The 17022-nt window shown below is 52.5% G+C and overlaps 1 protein-coding gene across 1 annotated transcript in view; it reads left to right on the forward strand.

Annotated features, from left to right (window-relative positions):
* The first annotated feature begins 4376 nt into the window (after positions 1-4376).
* Positions 4377-17022, forward strand: part of PDE1B (phosphodiesterase 1B) — a 28403-nt gene continuing 15757 nt past the window's right edge. Inside the window, exons 1-2 of the mRNA XM_039216996.1 lie at positions 4377-4488; positions 4577-4699. Coding sequence (XP_039072927.1) covers positions 4590-4699 — 110 coding nt within the window. The 5' untranslated portion in view covers positions 4377-4488; positions 4577-4589. The remainder of the gene's footprint in view (positions 4489-4576; positions 4700-17022) is intronic.

Raw genomic sequence — 17022 nt, forward strand, 5'->3', positions numbered from 1 at the left:
AAATTTTTTTTATTGAGATAATTAATCCACATGCACTTGTGAGACATAACACAGAGACATTGTGTGTCTACTATCTTCCAATTAAAAAAAAAAAGAAAACCACACAGAGAGATCTCGTGTACTGTTCATTACTAGTGTCTCCCAGAGGTAGCATCTTGGGAAACCATCGTGTGCTATCATAATCAGGATTTTGACATTGATACAATTCAGGATCTAATCCAGATTTTCCCAGTTTTACTTATTCTTGTTCCTCTGTGTGTACAGAATGTAGCTCCGTACCGCCTTTTCACGTGTAAGTTCGTTCATCTGCCGCCACCACCACAGTCAAGTTACAGAATAGTTCTGTCACCACAAGGATCCCTCGCGTTGCTTTTTTACAACCACATCCCCTTCGCCTTCCCTACCACTTGGCAATCCAAGCCTGTTCTCCTTTTCTAGAAAATGTCATTTGACATAGTATCTTTTTACAAACATGTAATTACACACACATTGCTATATATACTTTCCCAGAGCCCTTTCACAACCTTTATGTCAATTTTGCAAGGTAGGGGGGAGGGCTTCCTGATTCGAGGTCAGTCAACAGACTCAGAGACCTTCAATGAATTTTTAAAAAATTTTTTAAAATTTTATTTATTTTTGAGAGAGACAGAGAGACAGCATGAGCAGGGGAGGGTCAGAGAGAGAGGAAGACACAGAATCCGAAGACAGGCTCCAGGCTCTGAGCTAGCTGTCAGCACAGAGTCCGATGCGGGGCTCGAACCCACGAACCGTGAGATCATGACCTGAGCCGAAGTTGGACGCTTAACTGACTGAGCCACCAGGCACCCCAAGACCTTCAATGATTTAATGAGTGTCCCGTGTTTAGCACTATGTCTTGAACCGGGACCCAAGCCTGATATCAATCCCTGACGTTTCCTACCTGGCCAGACTTCTTCCGCATCTGCAAGACTTCGTTGTCAGAAACCAGAGGCTCTAGGCTGAGCAAATAGGAGAAGGTGAGGACATGATGACCTTTACCACCTGAAACAAAAAATGAGTGTCTAGAGGTGAAGGGACAGATGAGGTGATAGGACCCATCAGCATTTTAGGCAGTTTGCTTCCTTGACCAGGAGGCTCGCTGACCCCTGACAGCTGGGAACACAATCCACTATAAGCCGCCTTCTGCTCTCAGATGCCCAGCGTATTTTATTCAGGCCTTAAAAGGAGCTGAGGAATGAATTCTGAGGGAGAAATTCTGACTCCAATAGTTTTTGTCTTGCGGGCAGAGAGTAGGTTCTAGGCTCAGCATTTTCATTAGTGCAGTGTTTTCATTAAAATCTCCATTAACTTGTTTGCGGCAGCGAGATGGAATTACCCCTCCCACAGGGCTGGGGTGAGATGCTTGTCACGGAGATCCCTTTCCTTCTCCCACTGTGCTGTTCGGCTCAGCGGGCAGGTGGGGCCGGAGCCTGGCCGAGGGGCTCTGGCCTGTTGGCCCTCGGCCTGGGAGGAATGACCAGTTTGAGCCCTGGGCCTCGGCGGGGGGGGGGGAGGTCCCAGCTAGGGATAAGGCTTCCTTCACACAGGTCTGCGTGCCTGTATCAGTTCTTCTCCAACAAAGTTCCACTCTCAGAAGAAGCTGGCACACGGCTGAAATGCACTCACGAGGTTGGGGGAAGAGTGTTCTGCCAGTTCTCCCCCTCCAGGGCCTCCCGCCCCTCCTAAGTACCTGTCATCAAAAGAGATGAAGATGAGTCCCCCCTCAGCCCCCACACCTCAGTGAGTGTCAAGTACTCTCCTCCCACCTGAATAGGAAGCGGGCGCACAGGCCGGGCTGCAGGTTGAGGAAGTCAGAAGTTAACTTGAGCTGAGTTTGCAGCTCGGGAGAGATTGAGGAGCAGGCTTTGCTCTTGTCACTTAGGAGGGAGAGGATTGTGAGGCTGCCCCTTTAAATAGCATTCTCATAGGAGGCACATCACATCCATCCGTCACTGCTGCCAAAAGCATCATTTTTTGGTCTCTATCAAACTCGGAGCTTGTTGCAGGAATTGTGGGGTTAGGGGAGTGAGGAGGCAGGGGTCTCCGAGGGGCAGGGGCAGTTTGGAAGGCAAAGAGGAAAGGAATGAGGTTGGCAGAAGGAACCTGGAAAAGAGGGGGGTTGGGGACCAGAGGCCAGGGAGAGAAAAACAGTGGTCTTTTGAGCCTATGGATGGAGCAGATATATCTGGTTCTCATCTGTCTGGAGGTAGGGTAAGGCAGAAAAGGGAGGGAATTGCCGCCAGAAGGAGGAGGTTGAGCCCAGAGACCAGGACCGGTAACTAAAGAATGAGAAAGAGAGCCACAGAATGGAAAAACACAAGAAAAAGGTTAGGAGGCTTGGCCCTGGCTTTGCTGCTTCCTCTCGGTGGGGACCGCGTCATTTTCCTGGGCTGCGTTTTCCCACTTGTTAAATGAAGCGGGTTAGACCAGACGGACTCCAAAGCCTCTTTCATGAATAAGTTTTTGTTTTGTTTTGGCGAACCTTCCCTTTCTTCATATGGGATAGGAGCTGGGGGCCTGGGGGATCCGGGTGGGATCACTGTGTTGACAAGAAATGTCGAGATCCCTCGGAAAGTACATCTCCCGCCTCTTCCCCACCTCTTTGTGTTTAAATACCTGCCTAATTTGGGAAGCTCCTTCGCTCCGTTCCTAATTTGCAATTCTTTTGTAGTTTCCAGCCCATTCTTTTTCAGCTGTGAAGGAAGGTGATGGCTCTCAAGTTTGAGAACTGGATCGCGTAGGAGTCTGACTGGGGTCCCTGATGCCGTTTCGTCGGGGCTGGGGCTCTTCGTCAGGCGAGGAGGGGGAAGGAAAATGGCTGCAGAGGTTAGATGGACACAGCGAGGGGAGTCCCGTACTCGTTGCGGGCTTTTCTCCGTCTCTGCCTCTCCCTGTGTAACTTCCTGGGAGCTGGTTTTGCTGATACTTCTCTGTCCTGCTAGGTCTGAAGGCCCCACCTAGTCTAATCACCTAAAAGGCAATTCTTTTAGGTTGGAAGTCTTTGCCACTTCACTTCTGTCCTGCTTTACTCCACCACTGCCTGGGAAGTGTGTGACTGTGGGGGCTCCCCCCCCCCCCATTTAGAACGGAGTAAATACCTTCTGATCATCCCTCCTTCTAACCTCCAGAGTTCTTGAACTTTAATGTCACATTTTCTGGGATTCTGGATTAGTGGCCTGCTTGGGATCCAGCGGTTAGTGAATACATCCCCAGTTTCTGTTTACATAGGATTTTCCCATAATGCCAAGGTAGGTGGTTCTTAAGGAGGAGAGCCATTCTGTGGAATCCTAAGGTGGGTCCTGCCAAAATCCTAGGTTGGATTCAGTCCGATGCAAGAGGCTTTGCCGGTTACGAGGTCTTGAATTCAAATTGCGGTTCATTAATTGTTTTACAAAGGTTTCAGCAGCCAGGCTGTTTCGTGCGGGCCCTTAGGCATTAGATTTCTTTTACTGAAGACAGAATCGGAGGAAATGAAAAGGCCCCGCTACAGGAGGGGCTGAGAGTTCTTACGGAGTTCTGTACGAAGATGATGCGGTCCTGCCCGTGCTGGTGGACTCTGTCTGGAAAGCTTTAAGCTTGGAAGAAACCCCCACAGGCGGGGCGGGGGGGGGGGTAATGGATAGAGGCACTCGGGGGAAGGCCACAGCGATGGAGACATTTCAGGACTACCAAGTTAAGGAAACTGAGGAGAGGAATGAGGTCCCCTGGCAACTCAGAGGAGACCTTGAACTTTTTCCCTTCAGAGGCAGGAGCGCAAGGGGTGAGGGTCTGGTCCGGGTCCGGGTTTCGGATGGTGGATGGCTTCGGTCAGCTACGGTGCACGGGCTCCCCCTCAGGCAGAGAGCTGGGGGGAGGGAGGGAAGACTCATCCCTTCCCCCTCCTGCACAACCCGGGGCGCACCGGCGGCTCTGCACTCGTGGATCCGCGAAGCCACACGCACGTACACAAAAACTCAAAACACACACCACGGAAAGCAGCCGGCCGCCCACACAGAGCGCTGCGGCCGCCTGCGCGCCAGGCACTCTGTAAACACGCACTCGCATCCCCCGCGCGGGGCACACACGCCGCCGCTCGTCCCGGGCGCCCGGGTGCGTGCGCTCGCCCTCGGCGCCTGTGTCTGCGTGTGCCCCCCGCTCCCCCGCGCTCCTCCGGGGGGGAGGGGGGAGGGGGGAGGGGCTGCGCGGAGTGAGAGCCGAGCCGGCAGGCCGAGGAGGGAGGGCGCGCAGGGAGGGGGGCCGGCCGGGGGAGGAGGAGAGAGCAGAGGAGGCGGCCCCGGCAGCGCGGCGGCGGCGGCGGCGGCGGCGGTGGCAGCAGCGGCGGCGGCGGCGGCTGCGGCGGCGGCGCGGAGAGTCGGACTGGGAGCCAGAGCTCGGCTGGACAGCGCGACAGCAGGAGCCGCAGGGACCGCTGCTCCGCCAGCTTGGGCCGAGCCCAGAGACACCGGCCTGGCTGGTCCTCGCCAGCCGCAGGTGGGAAGTGGTTGGGGTGGGCGGCGAGGGGCTCCCGGCTTGGGGCTGAGGCTGAGCCGCGGTGCCGTCTCCTCCCTCCGTTCCCCAGATCGAGGCTGAGCATGGAGCTGTCCCCCCGCAGCCCTCCCGAGATGCTGGAGCCGGATTGCCCGTCGCCCCTGGAGCTGAAGTCAGCCCCCAGCAAGAAGATGTGGATTAAGCTTCGGTCTCTGTGAGTCCCCGGGCCGGGCGTGGGGGGAAGGGATCTTAGGGAACCTGGAAAGGGGGGGGGTAGCTGGAGCCGGGCTGGTGGATTCTCTCCGGCACACATGTTGGCAGGTGCGAGGAAATAAGCTGCCCTGGCACAGCATAGCCAGGCCACATGTGCAAGGCATGTGCGGAGCAAGTCGGCCGGTTGGAGAGGGTTTAGGAGTTGCAAAGCTAACGATGTGCCTTTGCCGGTGGAACCTCCCGGGTGACACACGCAGCGCGGAGAGGCGGCACAGTATGCGCGGTGTGGCAGGGCTGCAGACGGGCAGCACTCCGGAGGTGCCAGGCTGACTCACACGTATCCTTGTGCAGGGTTGTGCAGATGTGAGAACACATGCGTGTGCACGAGTGTCCGTGGGACACACGGGTGCGTGTAGAGTGATTGCACCCAGCTGCAGATCTAGTGCATGGGGATACTTGTGCCAACCTGTGGGTCATATGTACCTCCGTTGGGATTGGTGGTTTCAGCCTCCTGCATCTTTCAGGGGGTGGGAAGGGGGGGCGCCCCGTACCTGAGCTGCTCATTTCTCTTGGGGTCTGGAAACCCACCGTGCATAGTAATGATGGGGGACCCAACTGGGATTGGAAGAGGGGGATGGAGTCCCTACCAGGGTGCCCGCCCCCCCCCCCCCCCCCCCCCGTGGTCGTGGTGGTGAAGAACAATTGATTGATAGGGACAAGGTAACTGTCAAACCCTTTCTGTTGCTCTATGGTCTCCCTAGGATCTCCAAGCACATTTAGGCATCTTTTCTTGTTGTTGCCGGAGAAGGGTATGGGGGAGGGTGGATAAACAAGGAAACAAGGGACTCAGGTGTCCCATACTCCAGTCCCAGGGGAGGGAAGCAACTTTTCTTTCTGTTCCTCAGAGAAGGTGAGGACTGGGTCAAAGACAGACGGTGCACCATGTTTATCTCCCAGTCAGCCACCATCGGGTAATCTCTGCAGTCTGTTGATTCTTAATCAGAGAATGAGGGAAGGTGTCCTTCTCCCCCATAGGACTCCCAGTGGTCCCAGGAAAAAGGCTGTAGATGTTCAGTGAGGAAATGAGGGAACCACAGCCCCGAAACCCAGTTCCTCCCCATTATCCTCAGTAGTGAGCACCGAAGCTTTCCGTTTACTGGGTTCTGGCAGCGGGAGAGATGGAGGTAGGAGATGGATAGATGCTAATGATTGTTTTGTTTTTAAAATACTTCATCTATGGTAATAAGATGACCCCTTGATATTGGGTGAGTGGGTCTGATATGTACTCTCGCTGCTCAGAGGGGCCTTGGGGAGAACGGAGACATGGTGGGCAACAAGGCTTGGCATCCAAATGTGCTTCTCAGTTCCTCTCCTTGGCTGCCTCCAGCCAGTGCAATTTGCTGGGCTCTATGAAGCGCAGCCTTGGAATGAGTTCTGGGATGAAGAAATGGAAAACCGGATTGAATTGATTTTTGTTGGGAAGAGCACCGGGTGATTCTTGATAGAAAAAAGGTGCTCTGTTAATGGTAACTAAGTCAGGGTGGGGGTGGGGGTGGGGTGCAGATAAGGAAGTGGTGGAAAGGCAAAGAAGGGAATTCAGGGTTCATAAATGAGAGAATTCAAGGTGTCCCAGAACGGCTCCCCCATAGCGCTAGTAGCTCATCATATACTTTGCTTGCCTCCATGCCAGGTAATGAATGGGACCTGCAAGAGAGCGGGGCTTTACCTGTTCACTGGCTCCCACACCTTTTAAAAAAAATTTTTTTTAGGGGCGCCTGGGTGGCTTAGTCGGTTAAGCGTCCGACTTTCGCTTAGGTCATGATCTCGCGGTTCGTGGGTTCGAGCCCGGCATCGGGCTCTGTGTTGACTGCCAGCTCAGAGCCTGGAGCCTGTTTCAGAGTCTGTGACTCCCCCTCTCACTGACCCTCCTAGAAATAAATTTTAAAAAACATTAAAAAAAATTTTTTTTTAATGTTTTATTTCTTTCTAGGAGAGAGAGAGAGAGAGAGAGACAGCGTGAGCAGGGGAGGGTGAGAGAGAGGGGGAGACACAGAACCTGAAGCAGGCTCCAGACTCTGAGCTAGCTGTCAGCACAGAGCCCGGTGTGGGGCTCGAACCCATGAACCGCAAGATCATGACCTAAGCCGAAGTCTGACGCCCAACCGACCGAGCCACCCAGGCGCCTCTCTCCTACACCTTTCTAACCGCTTTTCCTGGAAGAAAATTGCTCTTTCTTCCTTTAGTATGAGAAATGCTCACTGGTGAGAGAAGAGGACCCCCAGAGGAGGCACTGAAGCCCAGGGAAAGAAGGGAATAGAGGCAGCTGGCCCTCCTGAGTGCATTAGCTGAGCTGTCCTTACAGGAGATCATGGTGGACAAGGATCGCTAATCTTATTGATTGAATTATTCTGGTCGTCACTCACTTCAGCAGTCTGGTCCTTAAGAGTGCTAGCTGCATGTAACAACTTATCCAGAAAAGTCTTATTTTCATATTATTAGTCACCAGGAATAGATTCTTATCTCACTTTCTCAGAGCAGAGAAAGATTTTGATATCAAGGTAGATCCCTAGTTGATGGCTTATTTGATTTGGCCGTGTTTGAATATTGGGGAGGCTTTCATGTGGGAGTAGGGGGATGGACATGATTATCTCATGAGTGGGTTCCAAATAGAAATGAAGACATATGAATAAAGGCCTTGATTCCTCTACATTACGTATCCTATCCCCCAACCCCTCAACAATCCTTTCAATTTCTTTTTTTAAATTTTTTAAAATGTTTTTTTTTTAAAATTTTATTTCTAGGAGAGAGAGAGAAAGAGAGAGAGAGACAGCGTGAGCAGGGGAGGGTCAGAGAGAGAGGAAGTCACAGACTGAAACAGTCTCCAGGATCTGAGCTGGCAGTCAGCACAGAGCCCGACGCAGGGCTTGAACCCACAAACCGCGAGATCATGACCTAAGCGAAAGTCAGACGCTTAACTGACTAAGCCACCCAGGTGCCCCTTTTTTAAAAAATTTTTAATGTTTATTTATTTTTGAGAGAGAGACAGAGCATGAGTGGGGGAAGGGCAGAGAGAGAGAGGGAGACACAGAATCTGGAGCAGGTGCCAGGCTCTGAGCTGTCAGCACAGAGCCCAACACTGGGCTTGAACTCGCGAACTGTGAGATCATGACCTGAGTGGAAGTCAGAGGCTCAACCGACTGAGCCATCCAGGCACCCCATATCCTTTCAGTTTCTTTCTTTCTTTCTTTCTTTTTTAAATTTCTCTCTCTCTCTTTTTAAATGTTTTCTTTCTTTCCGAGAGAGAGACACACACACAGTGTGAGCAGGGGAGCGTCAGAGAGAGAGGGAGACACAGAATCCGAAGCAGGCTCCAGGCTCTGAACTATCTGTCAGCACAGAGCCAGATGCGGGGACTTGAACCCACAAACAGTGAGATCATGACCTGAGCCGAAGTCCAACACTTAACCGACTGAGCCACCCAGGTGCCCCCCTTTCAGTTTCTTATGTAGGACATCTAGATTGGCTTCAGGGAGTCTGGGTATTTTTGCCTGGGGTTAAAAAGTCCATACTAATCTAATTGTGCAGGGCATTTCCTTCTTGGGAAGGGCATCCAGGAATCCTGTTTCCCACAGTAGGACTTTGCCAAAGATGAACTCAAAATCTGGAGCATATGAGCTGAAGGGTCTCTAGATGTGGGATTCCACCTCTACCTAGAAGAAAAATTTTCCCAACAGGGCTGACTTGTAAGTGGAGGCATAAGAGAGGGTGAGATGGGCAGTCTGAAGATGATTTCTAACCCTGAGTGAAGGATTTGACTGGACTGCCTACGCTTCTCAGAGACCAGAGGGCCTTGAGGAGTGTAGGGTGGGGTCAGTGGAAGGGGTTTTCTGTGTGTTTTGTGAATCAACAAAATCTGTGAACAGAAGTTGGTTTGCCATCCTTGGCTCATTCATTCATGCAACAACTATTAATCGAGTGCCTCCTGAAGGTCAGGTGACGTGCTGGAGGCTGCGATATAGTAGCGAATGAAGTAGACAGTCCCTGCTCCCATGGAGTTTGTAACCTGGCTCAAATCCGTCAAGTGGAGTGGAGAGTGGATAAGGCACCCTGTTCCTCATTTCGCTACCTCCATCCAAGTGCTAAAACTCTACCACTCCGGTTTCTGCCTAAACTTTTCCTCTGAGGGGGCCTAGACGCCAAGAAAAACATAGAAATGAATTCTTTCTCTTTCTCCCAGGATAATACAAGCATCACTTTCTTCTCTCTGTCCCAGTTTCTCCTGGAATTTTACCGACAGAACTTCCCTTTTCCTTTGGGATAGTATAAACACAATCCCTTCCTCTTCTTTCTTCGCATGGACTCAGGACTCCCAAGATCTAGGTTCTATGTCCTAAGCTGTGGTTCAAGGTCATTACGGCTGAGCCGGAACAAGGCCCCAGCTGGGCATTATTTTTGCTCTCCTTTGTTTCATCAGAGTCTAGTGTGGTACCTGAAACATAACAGGCACTCAATAAATGCTGTTAAGTAAAGGAATGAACAAGTGAACTAATGAGTAGATGTATCTATATCATGGACCCCAGTTCTGTCTCTGATTCTGTGGCGCGTGTGCTCCTGCGTGTGGGTGGAGGGGGAGGGGTTGCAGGACATAGGGACGGAGGAAAATGGTGTTGTTTTTTGAGAAGAGGTGAGGTTTGAAAGGTGTGGGGTTTGAGGACCTCAGGACGGAGCCTGGAACTGAAGGAGTTACAGAAAGGATACAGAAACGTTATTTGGATGTGTGAATGAGATGTATGAGGATGAAGCTGTGAATGCCTGACATGTATACATATGTGTCTGGGTGAAGGTTGATGTGCGTGTGGGGGACATCTTGTGGAGTCCGAGCTCCATGATGATGCCTCTTTGTTTTCATATTTATAAATGCCACTTGTGATAATAAATATGTTGGGAAGGTATGCACTTACCCGACTGCCTGAAATTGTTCTGTGTATGAATGAGATGATATATGTGTGTGTGTGTGTGTGTGAGCGCGCGCGTGCGCACGTGCGTGCATGCGCACATGCAGGGATGTAGGTAATGGGATAATATGTATCTGTGATCTTGTGTATGTGTTTGTGACACACCAACATTTTTTTATAATACTGGGGCGATCACAAGGGCAGTGGGAGGAAGCTGAGGGACTGGACTGGGCGCCTCACTGATTGATTTATCCTCTCTTTTCGTCCTCATTTTGTATGTGACCCACGGAGTGATCTTCTGTGGCTCTCACTGTTTTTGAAAGCTGTGCAGCCGTTCCCCTTTTTCTGCATGTGATTCTGGGGCTGCTGTGAAGATTGCAGGAAAACTGTGGCTCCCTGGATCTCTGGAGAAAAAGGAGCCCCATTTTTCCCAGGCCCTGGCCGGGATGAGTTTTAGTGCCTCCATCCTCAGATCGGCCGAAGTTCCTCTTTCATTTCCAACCGTGGCAAAGGGAATCTCTCCTCTCTGGGTTTTCTACCCTCCTCTCCCATCAATACCTCCTGTCTTTCCATTTCCTTCATCAGCCGTGTCTTGAATGAGGCATCTCGATGGTAGAGGGTGACAAGCTCTTGCAGTGAGGTAAAGGGAGGTGCAGCGAGAGAGGGTGTCAATTCAGACCTAAGGAAGAACTTCACAAACTTCTGGTCCAGAGCAGGGGGCTGGAGGGAACGAGCGTGGTAGGGTGGTGATAGCGGACGAACATAGGGCATGGTGGGAGACTCGAGTTGGAGTTCATGCTCCCACACTGCCAATTACTAGCTGCATGATCTTGAAGTCACACGTAGTCCCTCTGAATCTCTGTTCTCCATTTAACGCCGTCCACGTGCAAGTGGTATTTAAATGACAAAGTCTGGAGTTCTTTCAGCATTGGAGAGCTTGCTGTGCGAAGAGGCAGGGGGAATGAATGGGTGACCGGTGGCTTGGATGGGGAGAAAGATAAAGAATCAAGAGGCTGGAATATGAATTAGTTAATGGGCTGAAGTCCTGGTGTCTGGGACAGGATTTGGAAGAGTCTTGTTGATGAATGTTGTCTGGAGGGGGTGAGATAGGTGTCTGAGCTTAGACAGTAGAAGACCACCGAGTGGGGTTGGAGGCGGGCTGTCTTACAAAGGGTGTGGGACACTGTGGTCAAAAGAAAAGAGAAGGACTTACTCTTGTCATCTCTTTTCCCAGCGGTCAAGCTAGAAGTGCATGGACCAATTGTAGTTCTAAGCCATGGTGGGCGTGAGGTGCCCAGGGGCTGCCGTTGGTGAGTTTTGTGAGCGTTAGAGAAACTTTCCTCTGGCATTTATCCTAAATTTCTAGGCCTTGTTGGGAGTGATGTGATCAGGTAGGCCACATCCTATTTTAGAGAATCTCTAAAGTCTCTCAGAACCCAAAAAAATCACTTTGTTTGCCCCAGGGCCCAGGAGGCCAGTTGGAAAGACCGAGAGAGGAAATTCTACAGTGGACGTTGCATTTGCCAGGAGGAGGCTGAGGAGGGTGAGGTGGGTTGGGGATGTACTGGTACTGGAAGGCCAGGTGAGAGACCCAGTAGGAGAGACGCTTAGACTTCTCTAGACCCCTTTCCACCTGCCTGCTGTCCAGAGAGCTCCCCAAGTGAGTGAAGTGACTAGTTGTTTCCTATCTTCCTCTCTCTCTCTCTCTTTTTTTTTTTTTTTTTTTTTTGCCACTCCCATCTGACTGGGATGGAGGAGCAGGGAACCGTGAAACAGATCTTTCCCTCTCATTTGAGTCTTTAAAGGAATCATCGAAGATGTGTTTCCAGCTTCTCTGCTCCCTCTGCTTTCTTCCCCTTTGATTCTTTTTTTTTTCTTTTAAATGTTTTATTTATTTCTAGGAGAGAGAGAGAGAGAGAGACAGCGTGAGCAGGGGAGGGCCAGAGAGAGAGGGAGTCACAGACTGAAACAGGCTCCAGGCTCTGAGCTGGCAGTCAGCACAGAGCCCGACGCGGGGCCCGAACCCACGAACCGTGAGATCATGACCCAAGTGAAAGTTGGACGCTTAACCGACTAAGCCACCCAGGTGCCCCTCCTCCCCTTTGATTCTTCTTGCATCCTTTTCTCTGTCCCTTCCCTCCTTTGTTCCTGTCTTTCTCCGCTGGGGTGCATTTTGCTCTTCTCTCTTGTTCCACTGCCTCTCTCCCTATTCCCTTTGACTTGGCTTCTCTGGCCCTCAGGGCTCCCACCCCTTTCTCACCTTGGCCAGGGGCCAGGCAGTCCCTGGGGCCTCCCCCTCCTGCCCCCAGGAGTGGTGGGGATAGTGCAGGGTGAGTTTGCTGCAGGCGCCCTTTGGGCCCACTTTAGGAGTCCAGCCTCAACTGCTGCATTCTGCACTGCCTTTCCCTTGCCTTGTCAGTGACCTCATCCTCCCAGCCTCCCTGGGGAGGAAGCCCAGTAATTGCCTTTGGATCTCAGGGGGCTGATTTTCTCAGGTACGGAAGTCGAGCAGCTATTTTCCAACCCTCTTCAGGACCGAGAAAAAGGGACAAAACCAGGGCAGCAGGTGGGGTGCAGGTGAGACACCCGAGGGGTGGGAAGTTGTTAGATAATGAGACTGTCCGCTAAGGGACGAAGACTTCACGGTCCCCGGGATTTGGGAGAGCATCCTGGGGGCTACGTACTGCGGCAAAGACAAGAATTAAGGGGGAGGGAAGGCTACCGAGAAGGGAAAAAAGGGGAAACATTCATCGTTGTCCATTCAATGCAGAGAGGTCCCTACTGCCAGTGGTCTTGTCCCTGTGTCCTGAGTACCAACCACCCCCCCTCTTCATTCTGCAGCGGCTTCTCTCCCCTCAGCTCCTGCCGCATTTGTGTGGGTCTGAGAAGGAAACACCAGGTTAAGATTCTACTTCAGCATCTTAGACCTGGCAGGAGGCCACTCAGGGAGATGTGATGAGGTCTTGGTGGAGAAGCGGGCTTGGTGGGAAAGGGAAAGGTATATCCAGGGAGTGGCCTGGGGGGGGGGTGGATGGGGCTGAGAGAAGAGCTAGAAAGGGGGTGCTTCAGGTGGCGCTGTTGGATACAGCCCGGTTCCTTGGTCAGCGGATTCCCTAGCTGCAAAGAGAAGTCAGATTTGCAAATAATTACTGTGGCTGCAGTGACATGATTCGGCCACCAGCTGCTGTTGGCACCCTTCAGTTTTGGGAAGGGAGCTTAGCTTCCAGGGGACTTACTGATTTTTTTGGCAGGCAAGACCTGAGGGCTAGAGAAGCATCTCCTTTCCTTCCTGTTCCTTGGCTTCCCTGCTCCCCTGTTCATCAGCTCTGCCATATTGAATGTGATTGGTGCTCTCCTCTAGGCCCTCCTTGTTTGGAAACTTCTTGGGGCCTGGGCTGAGGGAGGACACATGTCAACAGTGTTGCCAGGCTCCCAAAACCCTGACCATATCTACCCAGGCAGTAGCTTTAGAAATTCCAGTCTTAAAGAAATAGTATACATCACATTGTACCAGACTCACCCTAAAGACTTCTTTGTCCAGCTTGTTCTCTTCCTTTCTGTTCCCTTTGGAAATGCCAAGAAAAGTTGCTGTTGTTTTGATAGCAGCAAGATGGAATTAAAGGTAGAGATACAGGAGAACTTCCCGGAAAGTTCATGGAGGTTAGACTGTGACCTTCCTGTGATAAAGAAGAAAGCCACCCTCCTCCTTTCAGCATCGGGTTAGGGATGAGCTGGGGAAGCAGTGAGCTGGTCAGAAAGGATGAACTTGAACCAGGGAATCCAGACCCAGGCATCCTGTTTCCTGAGTGCCTCCAACCCAGGCACTGAATCCGAGAACCATAAAATGTTCACAGGAGGAGGCGCCTGGGTGCCTCAGTTGGTTAAGCATCTAAGCAGCAACTTCAGCTCAGGTCATGCTCTCACAGCTCCTGAGTTCGAGTCCTGCATTGGGCTCTGTGCTGATAGCTCAGAGCCTGGAGCCTGCTTCGGTTTCTGTGTCTTCCTCTCTCTCTCTGCCCCTCCGCTGCTTATGCTTGGTCTCTCTCTTTCTCTCTCAAAAATAAATAAACATTAAAAAAAAATTTTTTTAAATGTTCATAGGAGGAAAGTGATGCCCAGAGATGGTTGATAACACTGGGGGGAGGGCAGGGCTGGGACTAGACCCCAATCCCGCTGGTCCACAGTTGTGTGCCATTCTGGAGTATCACACCTGCAGTCTGTCCCTTTCCAAGCTTCCAACTCACTTTCCCCTCCCAGGCTGCCTTCAACATCTGCCAGGCCCCCTGGACACAGGGCATCTGCTGGGACATCTGCTGGGATGTGGTTTGGAGGTCCGGCGGGGTGGTCCACATGAGCAGCATTAAACAGTGCAGGGAGGGAGGGACAAGTGAGGCAGAGAGAGTTCCTATGGACTGGGCCCTGGGAGCCTCCTCTCTCATTAGCCTTCCTTGGACTTTCTTGCCCACCCCTCCCAGTTCCTCCTTCTCTGAAGGGCTGAAGCCTCGGAGAGAGGTGGCTCATTGGCGTGCTGGGCTAGGAGCAGGGATATCTGGGGTCTTATTGGTGTGGGCTAAGGCTCCAGCTGTGTAGATTTTTTTTATTATTATTATTTCTAGGAGAGAGAGAGAGACAGCGTGAGCAGGGGAGGGTCAGAGACAGAAGGAGTCACAGACTCCGAAAGAGGCTCCAGGCTCTGAGCTGGCAGTCAGCACAGAGCCCGACGCGGGGCTCGAACCCACGAACCGCGAGATCATGACCTAAGCGAAAGTCGGACGCCCAGCCGACTAAGCCACCCAGGCGCCCTCTTCCTGTTTAGATTACCCTCTTCCGCATCGGATCTGAGCTATGCCGGGCTGCTGCTAGGAACACCTGTTAGAAACAGCTTCTGGTCAGGAGGGAGAGGAGGAGTGGCTTTCAGACCCAGCATGGGTGGGAGCCAGCTCCTCCACCTCAGTGTTACCCCAGACCCACTTCTTCAGCATCCTTCAAGTCTCTCCTCTTTCCCTCCCTGCTCCCTTAGTACCCACTGCTCCTCCTCCTCCTCCCCCTCCACTCTCTTGGTTTCTGTTCTTCTCCCACTCGCGGCCATCCTCCACCACCCTCCCTCCACCCAGCTCCTGCGTCCAGTGCCTGGAGATCTCTTACTACCGCTGCCATGTCAACCTGAGGCCTGCCGCCTCCCGGGATGGCACCCCAGCTCTGCCACCAGGGGGGCTATTTTTATCTCTAGAGCCACCCCCGCCACTGTGCCCAGCCAGCTGCCAGAGCTAAGGCTGCTTGAATAGCACTGGGAAGCCAGGGGAGTGAGTGAGGGGGGCGGCAGTGCTTGGGGAAGGTAGAGATCTGGTCGTTCTTGGATCCTGGGGCTCCGTGCTCTACCTACTCACCAGTTTCTGCTTCTGTCTGCCTCCTGGTCCCTGTGGGCTAAGGAGCCAGGGAGAGGCCCTAGACCAGGGAGTGGTGGTAGCAGCGTGAGGGGGCTTTCCCACACCAGGGGTCCTGGGTACAAGGGTGAGCAGAGGAGGCTTTGTTCATGGAGGACTCCCAATAAACATTTGCTGAACTAACTAAGTACAGTGCTGGACTACGGAATAATCTGTTGCCTTCACGTATCACTTTATAGTTCCGCAAGGTACTCTCATGCGATCTCATTTAATTCTTGTGTGAATTCTGTGAAGCACATATTACTTCCCCATTTTACAGACAAGGAAAGGACCTCAGAATGTCCTGCCCAAGGTCATACATGGCAAAAGTCTCCGGATTTCAATCCATGTCCTCTTTCCATTGGATTTAGGTGATTTCTTTGGTTCTTTCAATTTCTGAGATTTTGGAGCCTTGAGATCGGCCGGTTAATCCATTCCCCAACACTCCCCACCTCCACCCCTGCCCTCCTCCACTCTCCCATTCCCCCCCCCCCGCCCCCTCTTACACTCCTCTGACCAGAGGCAGGGTTTCCCATCCTCTGTTCACCCTCTGTCTCAACTTCTGTTCTTCAGTGCAGGTGGGGAATGCTGGGAACGGGCCTGGGAGGGAGGCATTATGCCTGTGCTCCTTGCTACTTTTAAACTAAATTTAAGGACTCAATGCAAACCCGGGCTGGAGGCCGCTGGGGTCATCATATCTATGCCCTGCCTCCCACCCAGAGAAGTCTCATTAGCTCAGACAGAATTGGGGGGGGGGGTTGGTACATGCGTAGGTGAGTGGATACGTGTGAAATTGTTTTCCCCAGGAAGGGGTGGTGGTTGGCCAATATCCTTCCTTATCAGGAACAGTGAATAATAATACCGGGCCGGGATGAGCCCGTATGGGATGCAGGCTGCGATGGTGCAGCAGGTATGTATGTGGGGTGAGGAGGTCAGCAGTCACTTTTCCCACTAGCTTTGGTTCTACTGGGCAAGAGAGCAGAGGGATGGGCGAGATCTCCAAAGCTTTTCGAGTCTAAGAAATCTCCACCTTTTGGTGGGAGGGTGGAGGTTGGGGTGTACTTGACACGGCAGCGCCTGGAGTCAGGTGATGGGGGCCGGACGCTGCGCTGGCGTGGTGGTCGTTGGTTATCCAGGCTGCGTGTGGCTGGCTACCACCTTCCTCCACTCCTTCCCCATCCTCCTCCCTCCAAGCAGGCATGTCCACAGAACAGGCCAGTGACTTGGCCCTCAGTCCCTGGGTGTCAAGTTCTGGGTCTAGTCCTTTTTTTCCTCTTAAAAACACTAACGTGTGTGTGTGTGTGTGTGTGTGTGTGTGTGTGTGTGTGTGTGTGTGTTGGGAGAGCAGAGAGAATGAGATGGGCACAGAGAGGGTTTCCTTTCTTCCAAAATCTGCAGCAGCCCCGCTTCATGGCTACGGGGAGTACCCTAGGACACAACTCGTAGGTATTTCACCCACCACTCCTCTGTTGCTGTTGAAGCCCACTTCCACTTGTCCCAGAGCTCGGTGAGGCTGAGAAACAGCAGGTTCCCAAACTTCATTTGTTTATAATCCTTCAAGGCTTTGGCTCAGGGACAAGGTATTTTAATTTCTCTCTGCTTTTGGGGGATAGAGCTGGAGCGGGAAGAAGACTTCCCGTCATAAAACCCTGGCTCTTGGTCTGTTTCTTCTCTTTTCCCTTTCTCCTGTCATACGCGGCCCCACTCGTCCCCTTTGCTCATGTCCACATCATTCCGAGCCCTAGACCCTGGATCGAGGAGAAGGCAGTCGCGCGGAACTCGTCCCTGGACGCGCCCGGCTCCCTCAGCCCCGCCCGGCCCCTCCGCTGACCAATCGCGGCCCCGGGGCGCTGGTATCGGTGACGTCATCTCACAGCCAATCCGGAGGCGGGCTGGGGCTGTGTGCGCACGTCCACTCCGCGCCGCAGAGGCCGGCTTCTGTCCCC

Source organism: Hyaena hyaena, unplaced genomic scaffold (assembly GCF_003009895.1).
Source record: "Hyaena hyaena isolate Hyena2069 unplaced genomic scaffold, ASM300989v1 scaffold_663, whole genome shotgun sequence".
NCBI classification, from domain to species: Eukaryota; Metazoa; Chordata; class Mammalia; order Carnivora; family Hyaenidae; genus Hyaena; species Hyaena hyaena.